The sequence below is a fragment of the Scyliorhinus torazame genome, chromosome 10, assembly GCF_047496885.1.
Source record: "Scyliorhinus torazame isolate Kashiwa2021f chromosome 10, sScyTor2.1, whole genome shotgun sequence".
Lineage (NCBI taxonomy): Eukaryota > Metazoa > Chordata > Chondrichthyes > Carcharhiniformes > Scyliorhinidae > Scyliorhinus > Scyliorhinus torazame.
This window is the reverse complement of record NC_092716.1, coordinates 91797466-91824221: the sequence shown is the minus strand read 5'-3', so window position 1 is coordinate 91824221 and position 26756 is coordinate 91797466. Positions and strand designations below refer to the sequence as shown.

Sequence of the window (26756 nt, the reverse complement as noted above, 5' to 3'; positions counted from 1 at the left end):
GAAAAAACACCAGGATTTAAAGTGGCCTTGCAGCTGTTAGCGCTCAGTCTGAGCTCCAGGGCAGCCATTGCCACCTCCGAGCTCACTACCCCACTGGAGTACACTAACAATAGTGGTAATGTGACTGGGCTAGTAATCCCGAGGCCTGGGCTAATGATCATGAGTCCAAAACCCAAAATTGCAGCTGAGATATTTCAATTCAGTTAATTAAATACATTTGGTATAAAATGTTGATGAGAACAATAGTGGTGAAAATGAAACTGTTATTGGTTGCTGTAAAAACCCATCTGGTTGACTCGTTCTTTATTAGGGAAAGGAAATCTGCCGTGTTTACGTGCGCTTCACCCCCACAACCCAAAGATGTGCAGGGTAGGTGGATTGGCCACGCTAAATTGCCCCTTAATTGGAAAAAATGAATTGGGTACTCTAAATTATTTTTTAAAAAATTGGTCACAAGTAGGCTCTCGTTAACATGTGACTCCAGATCCATGGTCAGCAATGTGGTTGACTTAGCCGGCCTCTGAAATGGCTGAGTAAGCCGTTCAGTTAAGGTGTCTCGCCATCGCTTTCTCGAGGCCAATTGGGAATGCACAATAAATGTTAACTTTACCAGTGATGTTCAAATTCAGTGAATGAATGAAAAAAAACATTAGAAGGGACTAATGACTGGAAAAAATTGGTATATATGTGGGTTTTTTTTGTTTTAAAGACTGATCTACAACACAACAACAAAAAATACAGAAACGCCACCAGGAGTTGACGTACGAGTTCCTGGATTTGGCAAAACCTACCCGCTGGAATTCCTGGATCCCAGCAAGAGGACTGTTGGTAAGTTTTTGTCAAAAGTATCATGTAGTCGGCCAAATATGTGGCATGGGGGCAAGATTTTTTATTTTGGGGAAGGGTCTATAACTTTGAAACCTTCCACTTGCTTCTCGAGTTTTGTTTAATTCGTGCTGCTTTAGAAAGAAGTGTGACACTCTTCAGTATTTGTGTTTACTGCAGATGTCCCTCAAATGGTTTCACGTCTACCTTTGTTTGATTTCATACAAAATGGAGGACGAGTAATCCACAGAGTAATGGCCAAGGGAGCAGAGAGTGAAGGTTTAGGAAGAAGAACCAAAGAGGAAGGGAAACTGAGGAGCTTGAATTTATAAATAATACCTTTTGTGGCATCTTCAAGCATTTCACAGCCATGAAAATACCAAAGGCGCTGTATTGCAGAGAATCACCGGAGTTGGTTGTGGGGTTAATATTAGCCAGGATACCGAAAATTTTAAGTGTTCACTTTCAAATGGTGCCAGAGGATCTTTTTTGTGCAGATAGAGCCTTAGTTTAATGTCTCATCTGAAAGACAGTGCAGCGCTCCCTCAGTACTGCACTGGCAAGTGAAGATTTCTTTTGACTCCAGTCTCAAGTGGGCCAAGGCTGCCACCAGAACCAAGCTGAGGGAAACTGGACAGAGGTGCCTAAATGAAAGCTGCCATAGTCCCCAAGGATCTTAGGGCTGCTCTTACCCCCTTTTGAGGGAGAGATTTAACCTGAGGGTCACCACATCTCAAGCGAGGGGCAAAGTTAAGGCGGGGCTTCGTGACTGACCTCCGCTGGTTTGGGAATTGAACCCACACCGTTGCCGTCGCTCCGCATCACCATCTAGCCAACTGAGCTAACCGACCCCCAGGCACCCAAATACAGCACTCCAGGAAAGAAAGGAACTGATCCAGATGCAATTGACTAGCTTAACATGAAACAAGGAAGGAACCGAGAGGATCATATTGAGAGATACGCTTTAGTTCGAAAGTAGGCACATATTGAAAGCACGGTCGAAGCACTGATGTAGGAGCTTTGTGCTGTAACTGTAGGTTAACCAGTGTCACACACTTGCATTGATTGACCTAATTACTCACACAGATACAAATAGTGTTGCTGTTTATCCACATCATGTACTCTTATTTCAGGTTCATTTTCTGTATGCGTCTCAAAATAGTTTAAACCGGTTTCTCTCCACCAATTATGGTTCTATGTTCCATCATGGAAATAAATGTGGGGGATGTCATTGCTGTTATTGTCAGCGCTGAATATATCCATTCTCACATCTTGAAAATAGCAGCTGTGTTTTGGAATGAGGTTCATTACTTTTCTTTGAAACGTGGTTGTCGGTTTAGTTCCCCTTTTTTTTTGTTAAGCTTTTAGCAACACTTGAGTTTAACAAGCCCTTTCTGTGCATTTGAGTAAAATTCCCCACAATTTTCCCTGGGAGAATCTGTAAGCTTAACTCTGTTTTTTCACTCTGGCATTGCTGTCAGAGAGGTCCCTTGGTTTGCGTGCTATCTCTCTTCCTCTTCCTCTTCCCCTGTCAGGTGTTTTTTGCGGTCATAAATATAATGGTGGGCTTCTGGGTGCGGCGATGACCAGCTAAGTCGCACGTTCGGCAGCTCCCGTTGGAACGGACTTTTGGGCTCTTAATAGGAGCCCCAACGGCAATTTAAATGGCCAAAAACACTGTGCGGTAAACCAGAAGGGAATCCCCCGGACACGCATGGATAAGGGAGAGGATAGCGGCCGGATTGCGGAGGAACCTCTGGAGCAGCGGCAAGGAAGGGAAGCTCAAAGCAAGATGGCGTCGGAAGGTGGCTGTTTGTTATGGGGCTCGGACCAACAAGAGTTCCTGCGGCGCTGTGTGGAAGAGCTGAAGAAGGAGTTGAAGAAGGAGCTGTTGGCCCCAATATTACAGGCGATTGAAGGGCTAAAGGAGGAGCAGAGGACCCAAGAGCTGGAGCTTTGGGTCGTGAAGGCAAAGACTGCTGAAAATGAAGATGAAATACAGGGCCTGGTGGTGAAGACAGAGGCGCACGAGGCACAGCACAAAAGGTGTGTGGAGAGGTTGGAAGTACTGGAGAATAATTCGAGGAGGAAGAATTTAAGAGTCCTGGGTCTTCCCGAAGGCGCAGAAGGGGCGGACGTCGGGACATATGTGAGCACGATGCTTCACTCGCTAATGGGATCGGAGGCCTCGACGGGCCCTTTGGAGGTGGAGGGAGCTTATCGAGTTCTGGCGCGAAGACCGAAGGCTGGAGAAATACCTCGAGCTATAGTGGTGAGGTTTCTCCACTACAATGACAGAGAGACGGTCCTCAGATGGGCGAAGAAAACTCTGAGCTGTAGGTGGGAGAACGCGGTGATCCGCGTATACCAGGATTGGAGTGCGGAGGTGGCGAGAAGGAGGGCAAGCTTTAATCTGGCTAAGGCGGTGCTTCACAAAAAGAAGATCCAGTTTGGAATGTTGCAACCGGCGAGATTGTGGGTCACACACCAAGGGAAGCACCACTACTTTGAGACGGCAGAAGAGGCGTGGACATTCATTGTGGACGAGAAGCTGGAATAGTCTGGCGAGAGAAAGAGCTTTTGGGACAAAGTGGTGGGGTGATTATGTGGGGCGAGAAAAAGGGGGGGGGGGGGGAAATGATTTTTCAATTTGTTAATTTTGTGATCCTGTAACTTTTCTCTCTTCCCCATGTTGGGGGGGGGGGGGAAATGAGGAACTGTGGGCGCCGGCCATTAGGGGCGGGGCCAAGTGGGGAAACGCGGGCTTTGTTCCCGCGCTATGGTAATTATGGCGGGAACAGGGACGCAGGAAGGAGGGGGCCTCGCACAGTGGGGGCCGAGGACAAGGGGGAAGCCGAGGTCAGCCAGAGTTCGCTGACTTCTGGGAGCAACATGGGGGGTGCAACTATGCTAGAGGGGGATCTAGCAGAGGGGGGGGGGGGGTTAACTGGGTTGCTGCTGCTAAGGAGAAGGGGGAGCTGTTATGGGATGGGGTGGTCGAGGCGGGAGGGCGCCGTCGGGGGGATATATGGGTACGTGGGAACTGGGTGAGGAGCTGGGTTAAAAAAGGGGCTGGCTAGTCGACAAGGTGGGGGGGGGTAAAGAGCCCCCCAACCTGGCTGATCACGTGGAACGTGAGAGGGCTGAACGGGCCGATTAAAAGGGCACGGGTACTCGCACACCTAAAGAAATTAAAGGCAGATGTGATTATGTTGCAGGAGACGCATCTGAAACTGATAGACCAGGTCAGACTATGTAAAGGATGGGTGGGGCAGGTGTTTCATTCGGGTTTAGATGCGAAGAACAGGGGGGTGGCTATCTTAGTGGGGAAACGGGTACTGTTTGAGGCAAAGACCATAGTGGCAGATAGTGGGGGTAGATATGTGATGGTGAGTGGCAGATTGCAAGGGGAGGCGGTGGTTCTGGTGAACGTATACGCCCCGAACTGGGATAATGCAAATTTTATGAGGCGTATGTTGGGATGTATCCCGGACCTGGAGGCGGGAAAGTTGGTAATGGGGGGAGACTTCAATACGGTGCTTGATCCAGGGCTGGACCGATCGAGGTCCAGGATCGGGAGGAGGCCGGCAGCGGCCAGGGTGCTCAAGGACTTCATGGAGCAGATGGGAGGGGTAGACCCCTGGAGATTTAGTAGGCTTAGGAGTAAGGAGTTCTCATTTTTCTCCCATGTTCACAAAGTATACTCACGGATAGACTTTTTTGTCTTGGGAAGGGCACTGATTCCGAAGGTGACAGGGACAGAATATACGGCCATAGCCATTTCGGACCACGCCCCACATTGGGTAGACCTGGAGGTAGGAGAGGAAAAGGAACAGCACCCACTCTGGAGAATGGATATGGGCTTATTGGCGGAAGAGGGGGTATGTTTAAGGGTGAGGGGGTGCATCGAAAGGTACTTGGAGATGAATGACAATGGCGAGGTTCAGGTGGGAGTGATCTGGGAGGCATTGAAGGCGGTGGTTAGAGGGGAACTGATATCCATAAGGGCACATAAAGGGAAGCAAGAGGGTAAAGAAAGGGAGCGATTGCTGAAAGAACTTTTGAGGGTGGACAGGCAATATGCGGAGGCACCGGAGGAGGGACTGTACAGGGAAAGACAAAGGCTACATGTGGAATTTGACCTGCTGACCACGGGTAAGGCAGAGGCACAGTGGAGGAGGGCACAGGGAGTACAGTATGAGTATGGAGAGAAGGCGAGTCGGCTACTGGCCCACCAATTGAGGAAGAGAGGAGCAGCGAGGGTGATAGGTGGGGTGAGAGATGAGGAGAGAGATGGAACGGGGAGCGGAGAGAGTGAACGGGGTGTTCAAGGCATTTTATGAGAGGTTATATAAGGCTCAGCCCACGGAAGGGAAGGAGGGAATGATGTGTTTCTTGGATTAGCTGGAATTCCCTAAGGTGGAGGAGCAGGAGAGGGCGGGACTGGGAGCACAGATTGAGATGGAGGAGGTGGCAAAAGGGATTGGGAGCATGCAGGAGGGGAAGGCCCCGGGACCGGATGGATTCCCGGTGGAATTTTATAGGAAATATATGGACCTACTGGCCCCGCTTTTGACGAGAACCTTTAATGAGGCCAGGGAAAGGGGGCAGCTGCCCCCGACTATGTCGGAGGCAACGATATCGCTCCTTTTGAAGAAGGAAAAAGACCCGCTGCAGTGTGGGTCCTACAGGCCCATTTCCCTTTTAAATGTAGATGCAAAGCTCCTGGCCAAGGTGATGGCGACGAGGATCGAGGACTGTGTCCCGGGGGTGGTCCACGAGGATCAAACTGGGTTCGTTAAGGGGAGACAGCTGAACACGAACATACGGAGGTTGCTAGGGGTAATGATGATGCCCCCACCAGAGGGGGAGGCGGAGATAGTGGTGGCGATGGACGCCGAGAAAGCATTTGACAGAGTGGAGTGGGATTATCTGTAGGAGGTGCTGAGGAGATTTGGTTTTGGAGAAGGGTTTATTGGATGGGTACAGCTGCTGTATAGGGCCCCAGTGGCGAGCATGGTCACGAACAGACAGAGGTCTGACTACTTCCGTCTTCATAGAGGGACGAGGCAGGGGTGTCCCCTGTCTCTGTTACTGTTTGCATTGGCGATTGAGCCCCTGGCCATAGCACTGAGGGGATCCAGGAAGTGGAGGGGAGTACTCGGGGGCGGAGAAGAACACCGGGTATCTTTGTATGCAGATGATTTATTGCTGTATGTTGCGGACCCAGTGGAGGGCATGCCTGAGATAATGCAGACACTCAGGGAGTTTGGGGAATTTTCGAGGTACAAATTGAATATGGGGAAGAGTGAGTTGTTTGTGGTGCATCCGGGGGAGCAGCGCAGGGGAATAGATGACTTACCGCTGAGGAAGGTAACAAGAGATTTCCGGTACTTAGGGATTCAGATAGCCAGGAGTTGGGGAACCTTACATAGGCTTAATTTAACAAGATTGGTGGAACAGATGGAGGAGGATTTTAAGAGATGGGACATGGTGCCCCTGTCACTGGTGGGTAGGGTGCAGGCGGTCAAAATGTTAGTCCTCCCGAGATTCCTTTTTGTGTTTCAGTGCCTTCCGGTGATGGTCACGAAGGCTTTTTTCAAGAAAATTGAGAAAAGTGTCATGAGTTTTGTGTGGGCCGGGAAGACCCCGAGAGTGAGGAGGGGGTTCTTGCAGCATAGCAGGGATGGGGGGGTCTGGCACTACCGAGCCTAAGTGAATACTACTGGGCCGCCAATATCTCAATGGTGTGTAAGTGGATGGGAGAAGGGGAGGGAGCGGCGTGGAAGAGATTGGAGATGGCGTCCTGCAAAGGAACCAGCCTACAAGCAATGGTGACGGTGCCGTTGCCGTTCTCCCCGAAGAAATACACCACAAGTCCAGTGGTGGTGGCAACACTAAAAATTTGGGGGCAGTGGAGACGACATAGGGGAAGGACGGGAGCCTCGGTGCGGTCCCCGATAAGAAATAATCATAGGTTTGTCCCGGGGAGAATGGATGGGGGATTTGGAGCATGGCAGAGAGCTGGGGTTGTGCAACTGAGAGATCTGTTCGTAGACGGGACGTTTGCGAGTCTAGGAGCGCTGACGGAAAAATATGGGTTGCCCCAAGGGAATGAATTTCGATACATGCAACTGAGGGCTTTTGCGAGGCAGCAGGTGAGGGAATTCCCGCAGCTCCCGACGCAGGAGATTCAAGATAGAGTGATCTCAGGGACATGGGTGGGGGATGGTAGGGTGTCGGATATATACAGGGAAATGAGGGACGAGGGGGAGATCATGGTGGATGAGCTGAAGGGGAAATGGGAAGAAGAGCTGGGGGAAGAGATTGAGGAGGGGCTGTGGGGTGATGCCCTACGTAGGGTAAACTCGTTGTCCTCGTGCGCCAGGCTGAGCCTGATACAATTCAAGGTTTTACACAGGGCGCATATGACCGGAGCAAGGCTCAGTAAATTTTTCGGGGTAGAGGATAGGTGTGGGAGATGCTCGAAAAGCCCAGCGAATCACACCCACATGTTTTTGTCATGCCCGGCACTGCAGGGGTTCTGGGTGGGGGTGGCAAAGGTGCTTTCGAAGGTGGTGGGGGTCCGGGTCAAGCCAGGCTGGGGGTTGGCTATATTCGGGGTTGCAGAAGAGCCGGGAGTGCAGGAGGCGAGAGAGGCCGATGTTTTGGCCTTTGCGTCCCTAGTAGCCCGGCGAAGGATATTGCTTATGTGGAAGGAAGCCAAACCCCCGGGCGTGGAGACCTGGATAAATGACATGGCAGGGTTTATAAAACTAGAACGGATAAAGTTCGCGCTAAGGGGTTCAGCTCAAGGGTTCACCAGGAGGTGGCAACCGTTCATTGACTACCTCGCAGAACGATAAAGGAAATGGGAAGGTAACCCAGGGGGGAGGGGGGGGGTGTTTTTGTATAGATATTTGTACTAGGTTCTGTATAATGGATTGTTTGATTTGATTTTTGGAGAGTTATTATTTTTGTTATGGCAGTTGCCATTTAGTTTATATATTATTTATTTATTTGTTAAAACGGCCACTGTTATTTATATTGTTTTATTGTTGTAAAAAGGAAAACCTTTGTATTGTTTTGTTTGGCCGCAAAATTTGAATAAAATATATATTTTTTTATAAATAAATAAATATAATGGTGCAAAAATGGAACGGTTTTCATTTTGTTTTTTTCCCCATCACTCCCAAGCACAGACCAGAGATGGGGTTACTCCATCCCAGCAGTGTATCTTAACTCCGGCCTCAACACTACTTCTGCTGCATCCTATGCAAAACAATTTGCTACATCCATATCAGAGTTTGAGCGCAGGCATGTTGGACCAAGCAAGCACCTTCAGTGCTGAAAGATTGTTGAATGGTTTTACACTGTGGGGGAGGATAGGAACAGAAGGCCATTATGCCCCTCTGAGCTGTTTTGCCATTTGATTTGACCATAGCTGATCGATACCCGAACTCCACTTGCATGCTTTTCCTCTGTATCCCTCAATATTCTTGCCCAATAAACAAAAAAACTAATCGTATCCTCAGAAATTACGGCTAACCCAGCATCCACAATCTTTTTGGGGATTGTTCCAGATTTCCTCTACCAATGGAAAAAGTTATTCCCAATTTGAATCCTAAATGGCCTAACTCTAATCCCCCCCCCCCGGTCTGCTGACAATTTTCCGCAAGGAAGTCGATGAACGGTTGCCACCTCTGGGTGAACCCTAACAGTGAATCTCAAGGCGAACTTAATTTTCTCCATACAGAGAAAGCTAGCCATGTCCGATAGTCAGGTCTCCGACTTTGGGGGTGAAGAGTCCCTCCAGGCCAATAGTATCCGTCTCCGGGCTACCAGGGAAGCAAAGGCCAGAACATCTGCCTCTTTCTCCTCCTGGTTTCCCGAATCTTCCGACACCCTGAAAATTGCCACCTCTGGACTCAGTGCCACCCTTGTTTTTAAAACCTTGAAAATGACATCCGCAAACCTCCTAAGCTTTGGACATGTCCAAAACATGTGGACATGGTTTGCTGGTCCTCCCGCGCATTTTGTGCACCTGTCCTCCACCCCAAAGAATCTGCTCATCCGGGCCACTGTCATGTGTGCCCGGTGAACAACCTTAAATTGTATCAGGCTGAGCCTGGCACATGTTGCGGATGCGTTGACTCTACTCAACACGTCTGCCCAAAGACCATCCTTTATCTCAACCTCCCAGCTCCTCCTCCCACTTCCGCTTCAGCTCCTCGGTCTGCGTCTCCTCCGTCCCCATAAGCTCCTTATAGATGTCCGAGACACTCTTTTTCCCCACCCCCCCCCCCCCACCCCCCCCACCCTCTAGAAATTACCCTGTCCTGAATCCCCCTCAACGGTAGGAGCGGGAAGGTTGACACCTGTTTACGAAGGAAGTCTCGCACCTGCAGATACCTGAATTAGTTTCCCCTCGCCAGCCCAAACTTTTCCTCCAACGCCCTCCTACTCCGAAATCTCCCCTCTATGAACACATCCCCCATCCTCTCAATCCCCGCTCTCCGCCATAACTGGAACCCCCCATCCATACTCCCCGGAGCAAACCGGTGATTATCACATTGGGGCCCAGACCAATGCTCCCACATGCCGCCTCCACTGGCCCCAAACTCTTGGGGCTGCCACCACCATGGGGCTGGTGGAGTACCATGCCGGCGGGAGTGGCAGAGGCGCAGTTACCAATGCCCCCTGACTGGTGCCCTTGCAAGAAGCCCCCCCCCCTCCCCCCATCGCACCACCCACTTCCTGATCATGGCTATATTAGCCACCAGTAATAGTTGCTAAAATTTGGCAGCACCAGCCCGCCCTCTCCCTGACTCCGCTCAAGCATTGACTTCTTTATTTCTATGTGAACCACAAGCTGTTTCTTATATTGACCAAATGACCACACAACCAGTATATTAGTTCATAAGGCAGTTTATTAATAAACACAAGACTTCTCTCTATATGCAATGATGCACACGGCTACGCACTAAACTTTACCTAATAACTAAGATGCCCTTACTTAACTTCGGGGTGACCGGCTCTGTGCGGGAGATAAGGCCTTTATCTGTGTCCACGTGGGTCCACTTTGGGGCGGTCCTAACTCCAGATCCAATGGATCGATAGGGTTTCGATCACCCTCATTGATCCTGGCCAATTAGGGGGTGAATACCACAATGGCTGGGCGGGTCCTAGCTGTCATTGACCTGGTTATGTAGGCCTTTCAAAATAAGGGGAAGTGGCGCCGGTTAGTCTGCTACTGTTGCCGTTCCTTGATTCGAGTTCTGTTGTCCTGGGGAAATGGTGATTGACCTTTTAATAGGTGCAAGTTTCTGTCAGGTCTGGCTTCTTTTGCACAATACACAGATGCTGCGTACTTGTTTGTGCCCCAAGTTAACCACAATTCCCATGGTCCTTTGCAGGCAGCCATTTTAGATGGCTACACCATGCAGTATGAATTGTTGTTTCCTTTACGTTTGATATTCTTGAGAATTGTCCTGATGGGTGAAGATGAAAAGCTTCAACAGCACGTCTTGTTTTCAGTAGTACTCAAGTTTTGTATCTTCCCCATCACACCATTTTGCCATTGTATAATTTAATTTGATCATTCCTCAAACTGTCTAAACCATGGGGAATATTGGCCAGGTTTATGCAGCCTCTTTATTTTTCATAATTTAACAGTCCGAGAGCGATTATATTCCTCCCAACTGTGGAGACCAGAATTGGATGCTACACTCCAGATTGGCCTGACTAAAGGCTCTCTATAACTGATAGAAACACTGCCTCCCATTTCAATCCCAACCATTAAAAAAAAAAAAAAAAAAAAAAAAATTTAGAGTACCCAATTAATTTTTTCCAATTAAGGAGTAGTGTGACTAATCCACCTATCCTGCACATCTTTGGATTTTGGGGGCGAAACCCATGCAAACACGGGGAAAATGTGCAAACTCCACACGGACAGTGACCCAGAGCCGGGATCGAACCTGGGACCTCAACGCCGTGAGGCAGCTGTGTTGCCCTAATCGCAACCATTTTAAGATAAAGGCCAACATTTCTTATTGGCTACTTTTTTGTAACCGCCCAATAATTTTAGTGATTTACTATATGTACATGAACACCCAAATCTCTGCTCCTCCATAACTGTGTCCCGCCATTAGGAAAATAATCCTATCGTTTACAATGCTCCAACCCCCTTGCCAAACCGATGGCACCAGCCACTTGCCTGCTCCTTTTTCATGTGACCTGAACAGGTGCAAGTCTTCATACAGTGCGGTTTAGCAAGTGATTAAACTGTAGTGAGAGTCACAGCTGGGCCTGCCCACATTTTTGACATGCATGCACCAAATCTAGGGTCATTTGCAGAACCTCTTCCTCACCCACTGTCCCACCACCCCAACTGAGGAGCTGTAACCCAACGCAGCTGCTAACCCCACTCCGTTCATATGGCGTGCCTTACTTTGCTGGACGACAACATGTTCTTCCAAGAAGACCAACAGTTTTAATTTCGAGGTTGCATTCCATCGTGCCAAACCCTGGTGCCTGGATGCTTGCACAATGGCGGCATTGGTACCTTGCTAACATTGACCGTCCCAGTGGACCGGGTTTAAAGAGAACAGGTCTGTACACACCCAGGTCAGTTAGTCTTTGGATTGCTGCAGGCCGCTGTCGACTCTGTGGGGAGTGAATACCCAAAAATGCCATTAAACTCCGTGCATAAACAGCTTCATTCTCCTCCCCTCGTAGGGCCCCAAAACTCTGCTGCCTGTATTGCAACTTGCTTCTGCTTGCGCATCTCCATTTTCTGTTCACTGACCTGGATTAACTCGATTTTTAAAACGTTCACCTTTTTTTTCCAAAACACTTTATGGCCTCACCCCTCCCATCTCTGTGATTCCTCCAGTCCTACATGTCTTTGAGATTATCTGCACTCCTAGTTCTACCCCCTTGTACATCCCCAATTTTAATCGCTACATCATTGGCAAACATGCCTTGAGCTGCAATTGTATAAGGTGTTATTGAGGCCACACCTGGAGTATTGTGTTCCGTTTTGGTCTCCTTACCTGAGAAAGGACGTACTGGCGCTGGAGGGTGTGCAGAGGAGATTCACTAGGTTAATCCCAGAGCTGAAGGGGTTGGATTACGAAGAGAGGTTGAGTCGACTGGGACTGTACTCGTTGGAATTTAAAAGGATGTGGGGGGATCTTATAGAAACATATAAGATTATGAAGGGAATAGATAGGATAGATGCAGGCAGGTTGTTTCCACTGGCGGGTGAAAGCAGAACTAGGGGGCATAGCCTCAAAATAAGGGGAAGTAGATTTAGGATTGAGTTTAGGAGGAACTTCTTCACCCAAAGGGTTGTGAATCTATGGAATTCCTTGCCCAGTGAAGCAGTAGAGGCTCCTTCATTAAATGTTTTTAAGATAAAGATAGATAGTTTTTTGAAGAATAAAGAGATTAAGGGTTATGGTGTTCGGGCCGGAAAGTGGAGCTGAGTCCACAAAAGATCAGCCATGATCTCATTGAATGGCGGAGCAGGCCCGAGGGGCCAGATGGCCTACTCCTGCTCCTAGTTCTTATGAGCTGTCAAGGGCCTAAACTCAGGCAATTCCACCCCAGCTCTCTACCTTTTTCCCCCTCCTTGAAACCTGTTTCTCTGATTCTAATAGATCCCTACGTCGCTCAGTGTCTGATTTGGTCTGACAACACTGGTCAACAACACTGGTCAAGTGTCTTGGGATCTTTTTACTTTGTTTAGGATGCTACATAAATGTAGGATTTTATTTAAAAGCTTATTAATGGCTGGGCCAATGATGCAGGAGGGCCTTGTTTGTTAAACAATCTAGTATTTATCCAAAGCAGTTGTTGCCCTGTTTAAATAAATTCCTTCCCAGTATGCCTGGTGTATCGGTGTGGAAGAAGTCCGGAGCCTATGACAAATGAAGCTTTTTGTGGCTGTGTCCCAGAGCTCCATCAGTCCCCAGATTAACATCAGGAAGACAGCAAGGCCTGGAGATAATTCTTGTCAAAATGCATTATGGACTTGGTTTCCAGTTGAATGAGTCTGAACGAGGGGCACTCGCATGAACATCTGCAGCCCTGGATCATCGAATCATACTCGTATGGGAGAGGCCAATCGGTCCTTTGCGTTGATACTGGTCCTTTGAAATAGCTACCCAATTAATCCCACCTCTTTTGTTCCTTTTCCTGCCAAGGATTTATTCCCCGTTGCAAGATATTGAATCTGCTTCCACTACCTTTTCATGTACTGCATTCCAGATCATGGTAACTTGCTGAGTAAAAAGAATTTCTCCTCCTTTTCCTCTTGGCCTTTTTGCCAGTTTTACATCTATGTCCCCTGGTTTGTCGATGAACCTACCAGTGGAAAAACTTTTTCCTATCTTCTCTATCAAAACACCAAATAGGTTTGAACACTATGAATATTTTAGTTAAAGCGAATGGACATTAAAAATGAAAAGCTTCTTATTCATTACGTACAAGAGGCACTGGTAACTTTAAAAGTGTGGTTGCTGATTGCCTTTTAAACAGTAATAACTTGATCTGCAGTTGGTGCTTAACGTAGTTCACAATTTAACTATTGCTGTTTCTGGGGTTTTATTTTAATTCACTTGTGGTTGAAAACGTCCTCCGTGTGAACCATTCATGAAGAACCCGAATTCAAATTCTGAACTTTTATTTCCTCTCTTTTAAAAAAAAAAGTTAGAGTACCCAATTCATTTTTTCCAATTAAGGGGTAATTCCGTGTGGCTAATCCATCTACCCTGCACATCTTTGGGATGTGGGAGCGAAATCCACTCAAACAAGGGGAGAATGTGCAAACTCCACACGGACAGTGACCCAGAGCTGGGATCGAACCCGGGTCCTCGGCGCCGTGAGGCAGCAGTGCTAACGACTGCACCACCGTGCTACCCAAATTCTGAACTTTTAAAGAAAATCTTTTAAGTTTAAAATATTTGAAACTAGTGACCTACAATCAAAATATACACATACTCTCGCGATCATCAGAATGGGAAAGTAGGAACTGGACAAATGATAGCCGACTCCTCCCTTCCCCGCCCCAGCAATCCTGGTTGAGAGGGATATTGTCTGACACACACTCACCATAAGGTGCTGAGACCCAATGGGAAAATGCTGAGCAATGAGTAATATTTAACCCTCTACCTCTCTGTCAACTTTTTTATTTAAATCCCTCCCCTGCTGCCAGACATTATCTTCAATAATTAAAATCTGAAGGGATGAGACATTTTGTAAATTTTCAGCATCAGTGAGATTGGCTGAAATTGAGATTTGCGCTGTTAAAACTTCACTTGAATGGGCGAGTGTTTAGTGGGTAAGTACAGCAATGCCATGCCCTTCACGTATCTTGAATTCCGTGTTGAATCAGTGAGGGAAGGGTGTAGTGAAGCTCATGATGGAGCTGGATGAATTAACTTTGTGTGCGTGCGTGCAGAGTTTACTGCCTCAGTGACTCCATCATAACAGTGAGCACCGATAGCCTCAAGTATTACATCAAAACATGGGACATTGTTTAATTTCAGTGCTTTATCTGCAACAATAAACATCATTGTATCGGACAAGAAAAATAAATGAAATGTTCAAAACACTCATCTGGCAACATCTCTGGGAGAGTAAGACTTAATGTTTCAAGTTGATAGCTTTGCTCCATTGTATTGATGTTTGATAGTGGTAGGGATGTAGGTTTACAGTGTGAATTGTTATTCTGGGATTCAAAAAAAACATTTGTGTCAGAGTTCAAGATATATATGCACTTTGAACAGTCGTCAAATTACCCGATCCAAGCTGCTAAATGTAGTGGACTTTGCACCATGTGCTAATGATTGAGTGTCCATGGAGCTTAAGTACAGGGCCTGGCCTTACTTCTATGTCTTGCTGGTCAAATTAGTTTAACCGATGCAAAAGGGCAAGGAATTTGGAGCTCAAAATACACCCAGCGCAGTGTCGCAGTGAGGATCGGGGGAAACCCGAACTGCGCGAGGGGGGGGCTGGCTGCGCCGAGGGGTGTTTGCTGGCTGCTGTATAGATTTCCTTGACGTTGCATGTTAACTGGATTTTATAATGTTTTCTTTTTGGAACAAACCTATTTTCAGCTGCAGTAATCAAACTTCACCAAGTTACTCCCTAACTCTTTTTTTTAATGCAAAAAGTTTTTTTCAATTACATTCTAAAATGCTGCCAGATTCATAAAATCTCTAGTGCAGAAGGAGGCCATTCAGCCCATCGAGTCTGCACCAACCCTTCGAAAGAGCACTCGACCTAGGCCCACGTCCCGTAACCCCACCTAATCTTTGGACACTCGGGGGCAATTTAGCATGGCCAATCCACCTGACCTGCATATCTTTGGACTGTGGGAGGAAACCCATGCAGACACGGGGAGACCGAGCAGACTCCGCACAGTCACCCAAGGCCAGATTTGAACCCAGGTCCTAGATGCTGTGAGGCGACAGTGCTAACCACTGTGCCGCCCCCATGAAGGGTTGGAGTTGAGAGGGAGAAGTGCATTGGAGTCGCTACAGACCAAGGAAGATACATTGCTCTTTTACTTTTAACCAAACCTAACCTGGCTCCCACTTTGACCACTGTTTTTGCCTTGTTTCTACAGGGATATACTTCTACACTTTGGTGCAGTCTATGGTGGAATGGGGCTATTTGAGAAATGAGGATGTCCGTGGTGCTCCATATGACTGGCGCCGAGCACCCAGTAAGTGACGCCTAATTAATGAAATATGGGTTTGTGGATGTTTCTGAAAGGAAGAGCGAGTTCCTTTGATGAAACAAAATTCAATAGGCATGCTGCAGGTTGGAGAGTCAGCCTGGGTTTACAGCTGGTGATTTGTCCAAACCATATCTGTGGAACCTTGACTGTATCATTGAGATAGGTGCCGTGCAAAGGCAGACACTTACAGGTAGAGTTGGACAAATAGGGACAGACAGTGAGACATCCTGGATAATATTTATGTCCTGGTGGAGACCTGGGAATAGATTTTCCTGTTTCATTAGCTGATGACATTTGGAACAGAGAGCAGAAAGATTGTGATATAATTTTTTTTTAAGCAATTTTATTGCGGTATTATTTGGCATTGTAAACAATTACAGATTACAGAAATATGCAAACATCAACGGAAAACCAACACTTCAACCAAACCATAATGCACATACCCGCTCCTCTCCCATAGACACTACCCGCCTATTTATCCCTCCTACTCTACTCTAATCTCTCCTCCCCCCCCCCCCCCCCCCCTGCTGACATTCATTCTCCCGCGAAGAAGTCGATGAATGGTTGCCACCTTCGGGCGAACCCCAATACAGATCCCCTCAAGGTGAACTTGATTTTTTTCCATACCCAGAAAACCGTGACATGTCCGAAAGCCATAGTTTGGGGGTTTTGAGTCCCTCCATGCCAGCAGTATTCGCCGCCGGGCTATCGGGGAAGCAAAGACCAGAACATCGGCCTCTTTCTCCCCCTGGACTCCCGGGTCTTCCGAAACCCCGAAAATTGCCACCTCTGGACTCATCACCACCCTTGTTTTCAGCACCCGGGACATGACCCCTGCAAATCCCTCCCAGTAACCCCTAAGCTTAGGGCATGCCCAAAACATGTGAATGTGGTTCGCTGGTCCTCCCGCGCATCTAGCGCACTTGTCCTCTATCCCAAAGAATTTTCTCATCCGAGCCACCGTCATGTGGGCCCGGTGAACGACCATAAGCTGAATCAGGCTGAGCCTGGCACATGTTGCGGTTGAGTTTACCCTACTCGGGGCTTCCGCCCATACCCCGTCCTCCATCTCCCCGCCGAGCTACTGCTCCCATTTGAGTTTCAGTTCCTCCTTCATGAGCACCTTGTAAATATCCGAGACTCTACCCTCTCCTCCTTCTCCTCTAGAGACTATTCTGTCCTGGATCCCTATTGGCGGGAGGCGTGGGAAGGATGGGACCTGTCTGCGTACAAAGTCCCGCACCTGTAAGTACCTAAAGCCATTTCCCCTTTCCAGACCAGCTTTCTCCTCCAACTCCCTCAAACTCGCAAAGTTCCCCTCCAGGAACATATCGCCCACCCTCCTCACCCCACCCGCCGCCATGTTCGAAACCCTCCATCCATGTTCCCGGGGGCGAATCGATGGTTATCACAAATTGGAGCCCAGACTGATGCACCCACCTCCCCTGCATGCTTTCTCCACTGGCTCCAAATCTGCAGGGCCGCCACACACTACCGGGCTGGTGGAGTACCTGGCCGGCGCAAGCAGTAGGGGAGCCGTGACCAGGGCTGCCAAACTGGTGCCCCTGCACGAAGCCGCCTACACCCTCTCCTAGATAGACCCCGTAAAAATTGTGATATAATTGATGGCAGGAAAAGCTCAAATTATTCAACTTCAGTTTCTGCAAGTTACTCTCTTCCCCTAAAACCTCCCTGTTACAGTGAGGGGGGCAGAGAGACCTCAGCGAGCACAGCAACACCTGAGGATCTCTTGTCATTAATTGACCTCTGAACCCCATACTAATATGATGAATATGTCTCCACATTTAGAATGCTTTATAGATTCCTTACGATTAACATTTATAGCTGTCAATTATTTTATAATAAAGGAGAGTTTGACTATGAGGTTAAATATAACCATTCCTGTGTTTGGAAAAAGAAATGTTTTATTATGAATGCCTCATCAGTTTTTAAAAAAATTTATTTATTTTTCCTTTGGAGTACCCGATTCATTTTTCTTCCAATTATTAAGGGGCAATTTAGCGTGGCCAATCCACCTATCCTGCACATCTTTGGGTTGTGGGGATGAGACCCACGCAGACACTGGGAGAATGTGCAAACTCCACACGGACAGTGACCCAGGGTTGGGATCAAACCTGGGTCCTCAGCGCCGTGAGGCAGCAGTGCTAACCACTGGACCACCCCATGCTGCCCAAAAAATTGAAAATTTTAATAGTGAAAACTATTCCATTATTCTGGCATGATCCAAGGGCAGTGCACACTCCAAAGCAACAATGAGATCAGATCAGAGTCTTTGGCCATGTTATTTCGATAGATAGTGTTATTTTGGGGGCAGAATAATTATTTACGGGAGGGGGGGGGGGTATGTTGATTTATAATGTAGTTTACTGTATTTGGGTTGTGGGGATGAGACCCACGCAGACACTGGGAGAATGTGCAAACTCCACACGGACAGTGACCCAGGGTTGGGATCAAACCTGGGTCCTCAGCGCCGTGAGGCAGCAGTGCTAACCACTGGACCACCCCATGCTGCCCAAAAAATTGAAAATTTTAATAGTGAAAACTATTCCATGATTCTGGCATGATCCAAGGGCAGTGCACACTCCAAAGCAACAATGAGATCAGATCAGAGTCTTTGGCCATGTTATTTCGATAGATAGTGTTATTTTGGGGGCAGAATAATTATTTACGGGAGTGGGGGGGGGTATGTTGATTTATAATGTAGTTTACTGTATTTTACAAAGGAAAATAAGGTCAGGCTCAGCACTTCAGTTCGCTCGTTCCCCTGTTCAAATCTATATCCTTAATTCTGTCATCTATAGACTGGTAGCATTGTGGATAGCACAATTGCTTCACAGCTCCAGGGTCCCAGGTTCGATTCCGGCTTGGGTCACTGTCTGTGCGGAGTCTGCACATCCTCCCCGTGTGTGCGTGGGTTTCCTCCCACAGTCCAAAGATGTGCAGGTTAGGTGGATTGGGCATGATAAATTGCCCTTAGTGTCCAAAATTGCCCTTAGTGTTGGGTGGGGTACTAGGTTATGGGGAATAGGGTGGAGGTGTCGACCTTGGGTGGGGTGCTCTTTCCAAGAGCCGGTGCAAACTCGATGGGCCGAATGGCCTCCTTCTGCACTGTAAATTCTATGAAAACTATGAAAACTTATGACTCTTTCTCTTACCAATTTGAAAATTGAACCAACTACAACCTGTCCAGCAATGAGTTTAATTTAAAGTCTTCCTCTTCAAGACCTTGCACCAGCCCTTGCTCCACCTGACACTCCCTCCATCTGTGTGTGTTTGCTGTGGTCATTCAACACTATTTCTCCCCCCCCACACACACACACCTAACCTTTGGTGACCCTCCTAGCTTTCTCAGTCGCTCAACATTCTTTGCTGTTCTACCTATTTTCTCCCCCTTTTCCCCCCCACAGTCAAATACCAATGGGATATATTCTACGTTAAAGTTTTTTAAATGTTGTCGGTAAATCTAAATTTATCCTTTTTATTATTTTTTTTATAGATGACTGGAGCTAACGAGTGTTTGCAATAGTAACAGTTTCAGCTGAAGAATAGTCACTGTGGCAATAGTAAAACAAACCGAAAACACTTTTTTTTTAAGAAAGCATGTTTCGGTGGTGTTCGGTTGGGCCATGTCAGGAACATGTCAATCTCATTGAACAGCACAGTGAGTTGCCTCCTATGTTTTTATCTCCAGATGAAAGTGGCCAATTTTTTAAAGATCTACAGAAGATGATTGAGTCCATGTATGAACAGTATGGCAGCCCCGTTGTCCTGATAGCGCACAGTATGGGAAATCTCTACACACTGTACTTCCTCAACCATCAGACCCAGGAGTGGAAAGACCAGTATATTAAATGCTACATTGCACTAGGGGCTCCTTGGGGAGGAGTGTCAAAGACTTTGAGAGTGTTAGCTACAGGTAGGTCAATAAGTATTCTTCAAATGTAGTCACTGCTGCACTATGGGAAATCTCTACACACTGTACTTCCTCAACCATCAGACCCAGGAGTGGAAAGACCAGTATATTAAATGCTACATTGCACTAGGGACTCCTTGAGGAGGAGTGTCAAAGACTTTGGGAATGTTAGCTACAGGTAGGTCAATAAGTATTCTTCAAATGTAGTCACTGCCGAATTGTAGGAAACAAATAGGAATGTGATAATGACCGGGTAACCTGTATTTAATGATGACGGTTGAGGGATAATATTGACCATTGTGGCTGTGGGAGAAGCTCCCTGCGCTTCTTCGAGGTAGCATCACTTGGAATCATTTACGTCCAAAGTGGGGCTTGTTTAACATCTAATCTCAAAGCACATCCCAACGCAAGAAAAGAAAAGCTCTTGGGGTGATGTTCGCTGGCAATATTACAAATTATGCTGAAACATAATTGGAGGGGGTGGGTGGGTAAATGGTGACACTAAGTGGTCGGGAATAGTTGAAGCAGAGCCCATTCTACCCAAGAGAAGCAGATAAGCATTTGATTCCGAAAAGATAATGAAGGGGAAGAGCAGTGGGGTTAGTTTGTAATTATTCTAATTTAACAAATAGCCGGGACAGACACAATGGGGTCAAATGACCTAATTCTGGGTTGTAAACCTCTGAGTTCTAGTTTATGGTTATGGGGAATTTGATTTTTTTTAAACGTTGTTATTTCAGGATTGTTGCTCGAGTGGTCAGAATGTGGAACATGCTGTTATGTTGAAATGTTGAGGCAAATGGCATAGATGGATTTAAGCAGGAACCAGATATGAGGGAGAAAGGAATCAAAGGATAATGCTGATCAGGTGGGAAGGAGTAGAATATGGGAGAACGTTAGTCAGAGTTTTACAGCACAGAATGAGGCCCTTCAGCCCATCGTGTTTGTGCCGGCCATCAAGCACCTATCTATTCCAATCCCATTTTCCAGCACCTGGGCCGTAGCCTTGTATGCTATAGAGTTTCATCTGCTCATCTAAATGCTTCTTAAATGTTTACATTGGCAATGACCCATTTGGGTCAAATGACCTGTACAATTCGAAGAACACTAAAGCCTAGGTTTAGGGGCTTTTCACAGTAACTTCATTGAAGCCTACTTGTGACAATAAGCGATTATTATATTAAACTCTGCTTAACCTCCATAGGAGACAATGATCGCATTCCTGTCATCAGCCCACTGAAAATTCGTGAACAGCAGCGGACTGCCGTCTCCACAAACTGGCTCCTTCCTTACAACAATACCTGGTCAATGGACAAAATATTCGTCACCACGCCAACGTACAATTATACCATGAAGGACTACCAGAAATTCTACGAGGACATCAACTATAAAGATGGCTGGCTGATGCGGCAAAACACTGAACCGCTGGTGTACAACTTAACTGCCCCTGGGGTTACAATACACTGCCTATACGGAACCGGAGTGCCGACACCAGAGTCCTTTTATTATGACGTTTTTCCTGACCAGGAGCCCAAAGTTCAATATGGAGAGGGTGACGGAACGGTCAACCTCGTGAGTGCTCTTCAATGTCAAAAATGGGCAGGGAAGCAAAAAGGCAAAGTTTATATGAAGGAGTTGCCTTCAAATGAACACATCAATATGCTGTCCAATGTCACCACAATTTCCTACATCAAAAAGGTCCTATTCGATTTACCTCTATTGTGAACTCACCTTGGTTATCCTGAAGCGAGAGGACGCTTTTTGAGTCTCGCCACATTTTGATGGTGACCTGAGGCAGAGCATTGACTATTAATTCTATGTAATGAATCTATTCTTAATAATGGTTGTCATCTGGCTTTATTGGAGCGCAAGTGTGTAACAATCCAATTAATTTCCCTTCTCTAACCGAGGAGCCGAAAGTAATGACAACCCTCACGCCTGTCACTCTGAAGAGTGCATATATAATCCAAACAGATGCTAATTAATTTGTTTTTTACAATTATAGAGCTACTTCAGTCTTTCTAGTTTTGACCTGGTATCAGGCAGGAATTTAGAAATGGGGGTTAGGTAGTTAACAGAGTGGCAGGAGCCCTTCAACCATGACTAAGCCTCTGGTTGGGGTGAGGTTGTGGGGGGAGCTGAGGGATGATTTGCAGCAATAATTCATCATGAATATGGTTTAGCAAGTTCAACAAAAGCAAACTCTATTTATTCTTCACGACTATTTCATCTGACTGTGTCCATCACCTACTGGGAAATAGATTTAGATGCAGTCCTGATAGATTGTTGCTGAACTAATAGATGCTGAAGCAAGATAAACATTAGTAATCTCTCCTTCTGAAATGACAGTGGTTGTCAAATTGTTTTTATAAAAAGTGCCCCTTTTTACACACACTCCTCTCCTGTCATGCTGCATGTAAGAAATGTTTTGATATTCTTTTTCCCAAAAAAAAGTACTTCTGGATATCAGAGAGATGGGTGTGCCTGTTCTACCTGTGGAGTCTATCAGGTGTGATATTTGCTCTACTGCCCCTACCTCCAAGCAGACAACAAGCCCATCACTCATGCACTCACTCCTTGACTATGGTGACTCTCTTCGGCCGCAACCCCCAACCATGGCACCCTGGTGGTCGCCACTCTTCGGGCTGGTCATGCTCTAGCAACTCCACGTTATTTTGCAGATCCTAGTTTGAGATCATTATTGGAGAGAGTTCACTGCACACTCCTTCACTCAATTTGGTGCCAATCATGTGTGAGCCAATATGCACAGTGTGATTTTAATACATTTGGTTTGCTTCTTTTAAACTCAGATTAAGGTACATTAGAGAGGGACATGTTGGGAGCAGTACTGCTGATGGGGAATGTGCTGAACTAAGTACAAAAGCAAAGTTAAAGCTGACCCCTCTAGTACCCTAACCCCTCTCACTTTAGCATCCAACCTATATTTTGAATATGTCAATCATCCCTATTTTTTTTGAACCTCCATTAATTTATTTGACAGATTATGCCATTGATCAATCAACATGGATATTTCATGTCTTCCTAATTTTGATTTTGGGATCCACTAATTTGAATGCTCTTCCTCGGGACCTAGTTACAGTTGTCGATATTCAAAATAGAGGGGAAAATAATGCCTTTTTCCCCCAGAACTAATGTCCCTTCTTTTCTGAGGGCAAATCCACCATTGATTATGAAAATCTAGTCTTTTGACGTTTTCTGGCTTCTGTGGTTAAAGTTGCTTCACCGTTTCTGATTTCCAACCGGGAAAATGAGAGAGTTTGGTTGTGCAATATTTTGTTCCTTTTAGTGCTAGGTATTGACAAATAATTTAATTGTGTATTTTTCACTTGTGGACTTTGTTACTGATTGTGAGGCCACCTGTTTAGTTTTCTCTGTATCCCACACTTTTTTTCCCCACCCGTTTTTCTCCTCCTTCTGACAGCCTCCTGGCTCTCCCACTGTCCAAATCCTGAGGTCACACCTTTTATCCAGTTTCTCCCTTATCCTGCATCCTGCCCTACCCAAACTCATCGTATCCCCGCGACCCCCTTTCTGTTTCCTTTTATTCCACTCTCCTGAAACTGCTGACACCCTCTCTTTTCTGGCTCGGGTATCAGTCATCATTGTAATTGAGGTAGTCCTCCAATGATTTGTTTATGACAACAGTCTAGATACTAGCTGGATTGGTTCATACTCGTGACTACAGGGATTTGGCATTACGAGGGACGGACACACTTTACGGTCTGACAGCAGTAAAATGGCATCTGGATTTTGAAAAAAATGACCCTTGTACATACTTGTAAAAAGAACATAAAATAGGATCAGCGCATGTGGCGCATCCTCCATTTTGTGATGGCGGGACAGTGCAGTGATTGCTCTGTTAGCTTTCAGCCAGGATGAGCAATTTGTAATATCAAAGCTCTTTCCTTTCTTTCCCTCTGCTCCCACCATTCTTATAGACAAGTAGAGATGATCCTCAAAGAAAGACTTGGAAAGGAGAGTTGGCAACATTTGTCGAGACCAGGATGGGGTGGAGACCAACCAAAATCTTGTTTCTTGGCTCCCAAATGGAAATTCATTGAAAACCAGGAGTAGTGCCCACACCTAGAGATGAAGGCAGGCTGGGGTCAGGGAGATAGTTTTTTTTTCCGAAAAAGCCATTGGTGTCTAGTTTACATTTTCAAAACGTTTCTGACCATTAAAAACCTAGACTAGCGTTGACTCTGTGAAAGTTTGTTATAAATGTTGAGTGTTGACAGTTTCATAGGTCTAAGTATAATATTTGAACAGTATATTTTAATATATAGTGCAATGATTGTAAATGTGACATATTCCAAATATTTGGTTGGCGGATTTGACCAGTGATTATTAATGGATATGAATATTTTCTTAATGTGGTTATATTTTTGATATGTGGCACATTTCCTACAGTGCCAAGTCTGGTTGCAGTCATAATACGAGCTGCTACAGATAAACTATTTCCACAATCACTGGTTCCACATCCTCCATTCTGATGGTGAGATTCCTGAAGTCTTCATGTTTGCACCGCAATATGCCTGATAACTATTGGAAAAACTGGTTGTAACCTTCAGTCTTGCTCATCAGGGGCCTAGCAGCACTTCATTAACCTCTACTAGCTGTTGCCAATGGAGGCTGTGCGCAATGTCAAGCAGATCAAAGAGCAGAACCACTGAGAACCTCGTGAATGGGCAGAAACTTGCGGGCAAGTCGGTAGCTTGCCTTGCCCCATCCCACCTAACCCCGTCTCGCCCAGCAAGTGATGTGGTTTGCAATGGTGGGGGTGCAAAATCAAATATTTATTACTTGAGAGATGGCAAGAGTTGATGGTTGGCTTGGTATCTCAATCTGAGAGGCTAGTGGCTATTGTGTATTAATGCTGTTGCCTATACCTCTGATGTTACAAACCAAGTTTCTGTTGCTGACAATGTGCTGGATAATATCTGATGCCTCATTGACAAATGTCAATATTGCTTCACTAAAATCACTGTGTCTGTTTCTACTAGAGTGTTATATTTTTCACTGGATAATAAACTTGATTTAACACAGAGGATATGTGTGCTCATTTTCTACAGTAACAGCCAAGAGTGGTCAGGAAGATGATCTGTCGGTGGGATTGGCGGCAAAACATGGTACCGGCTTTCAAAGCCTGAAAGTACCCAGGCATACAACACAGAGTTAAGACTGGCAATAGTACTCTTGTATCGGTACAGGGGGTTCTGATTTGGTCTTTGCTTTCCATCAACCACACTCACAGATGCTCATTTTTGGTGCATCTATTCACAAGCAGATACAACTACCACCCCCCACACCCGCCTTGGTAGGTTCCAAGATGAATTTGACCCTGCATCCGCTGATGCAGGCAACACTGGAAGGTACCAACTGGAACAATCCTGCTATAACTGGTAGTATTTCAACCAATGCCTTTGGGACCATTGTCTCCAATCCCAGCTGTTGACTACAGGGTTTACATCGTTGGCTGAGACCAAAGGAGTTCATAGAAGGTTTACTAGACTAACTCAAGGAATGGAAGGGTTGTCTTATGAGGAAAGGTTGGAGAGGTTAGGTTTGCATCCACTTCAAGTTTAGAAGAGCACAAGACAACTTGATCAAATTCTTTACAATCCTGAGAGGTACTGACAGAGTGGATGTGGAGAGTATGTTTCCTCTAGTCCGAGAATCTAAAACTTGGGGGTCACTGTTTAAAAATAAGGGGTCGCTCACTTAAGACGCATGAGAATTTTTTTCTCTCGTGAGTCTTTGGAACTCTCTCCCTCAAAAGGCAATGGAAGCAGAGTCTGAGTATTTTAAGGCAGAGCTAGATAGATTCCTGATTAACATGGGGATGAAAGGTTATTGGGGATAGATAGAAATGTGGGGTTGAGGTTACAATCAGATCAGCCATGATCTCATGGGTTAGAGAATTGTTCAGAAAGCCAAAGAGGTGGGGTAGTTTTTCAACTTGTTGCCTTGTGTAGAACTGGCATAGCTTTAAGACCAGGCAACTATTGTGCTAAGATTGGGCAGTAGAGAGAACAGATGGCCAATACTGGCTTCTTGTCCAGCTGACCACATGTAAACCTAGTCCACTGTGTCACCATATTGTTGACACAAATGATTACACAGCACTGACCAAATCCTCATTACTGAGAAATTAGCCCAGCTGAACATGTACCAAAAACTCAGATGGAAAGAGATTTTCAGTAAGTCCCAGGCTTCTGTGTTTGTTTTCTACAAGGAGCGTGCAACAGTTTTAAGAGATGAATCACACAGGAACTGAAATATTGCACTGGTGAAAACACTTTGGTTATTCTGATTGGTGGTATTAGGGTATTTACAGGAATTAAGAGTTTTCATCAACTATCCCACAGCAAACTGTAATAGGAGCCGAGTTGAGTTCAACTCGACCACTGACAGTTTTTTTTTGCTTTTCCTCACTCTTCCACTTGCGGCATTGACTCATTAAAACACATTTCCAGTGCCAAAGGCTTTTTGATAAGTGGATATTCTCCCAGCAAAATGGGATCCTTGAACTAGGGGGCATAGTCTCAGGATAAGGAGTCAGCCATTTGGGACAGAAGAAATTTATGTTGTGAATGATCAGAGGGGCATGGATCCTCCGTTGTTTCAAGGCAAAGATTAGTTAACCTGAAGAAGTCATACGGACTCCATATTAACTTTCTCCCTCCACAGACGCTTCTAGACCTGAATTCTTCCAGTATTTGTTTTTATTTTGGATTTCCAGCATCCGCAGTATTTTGCTTTTATGAGATCAATAGGTTTTTAGACACCAGGGAAATCGAGGGATCTGGGGATGGAGTGGTAAAGTGGAATTGATGCCAAGGTTCAGCCATGATTGTATGAATTGCGGAGTAAACACAATGGACTATATGGCCTTATGTTCACATGCATATAGACTCGTGATCCATTAAAACCCTGATTTTTAAAATGCTCATTCTAGTGTTAAAATCCCTCTGTGGCCTTGTCCCTTCCTCCATTTCTGTACTGTGGCTCACCTATCACCTACCATTTGGTGGCAATGCCTTCAGCTGTCAAGGCTCTAATCTCTGGGATTTACCTCCTACAGGAGTAGAGAGCGGTCAAAACATTTAAGAATCCCCTTCCCTCAAACTAACTCCACTGTTTCATCCTAGTCACGTCTTACTAGCCAAAAATCATCTTTCGGTCAGTATTAAATTTGTTCTGATTATGCTCCTGTGAAAGATGGTT

General features: G+C 46.1%; 1 protein-coding gene across 1 annotated transcript in view; it reads left to right on the top strand.

Moving 5' to 3' along the window:
* The window catches only part of pla2g15 (phospholipase A2, group XV), a 49786-nt gene extending 25210 nt beyond the window's left edge, over window positions 1-24576 (top strand). Inside the window, exons 3-7 of the mRNA XM_072517661.1 lie at window positions 710-828; window positions 15461-15559; window positions 16742-16819; window positions 19287-19511; window positions 20713-24576. Coding sequence (XP_072373762.1) covers window positions 710-828; window positions 15461-15559; window positions 16742-16819; window positions 19287-19511; window positions 20713-21233 — 1042 coding nt within the window. The 3' untranslated portion in view covers window positions 21234-24576. The remainder of the gene's footprint in view (window positions 1-709; window positions 829-15460; window positions 15560-16741; window positions 16820-19286; window positions 19512-20712) is intronic.
* Window positions 24577-26756: the final 2180 nt, after the last annotated feature.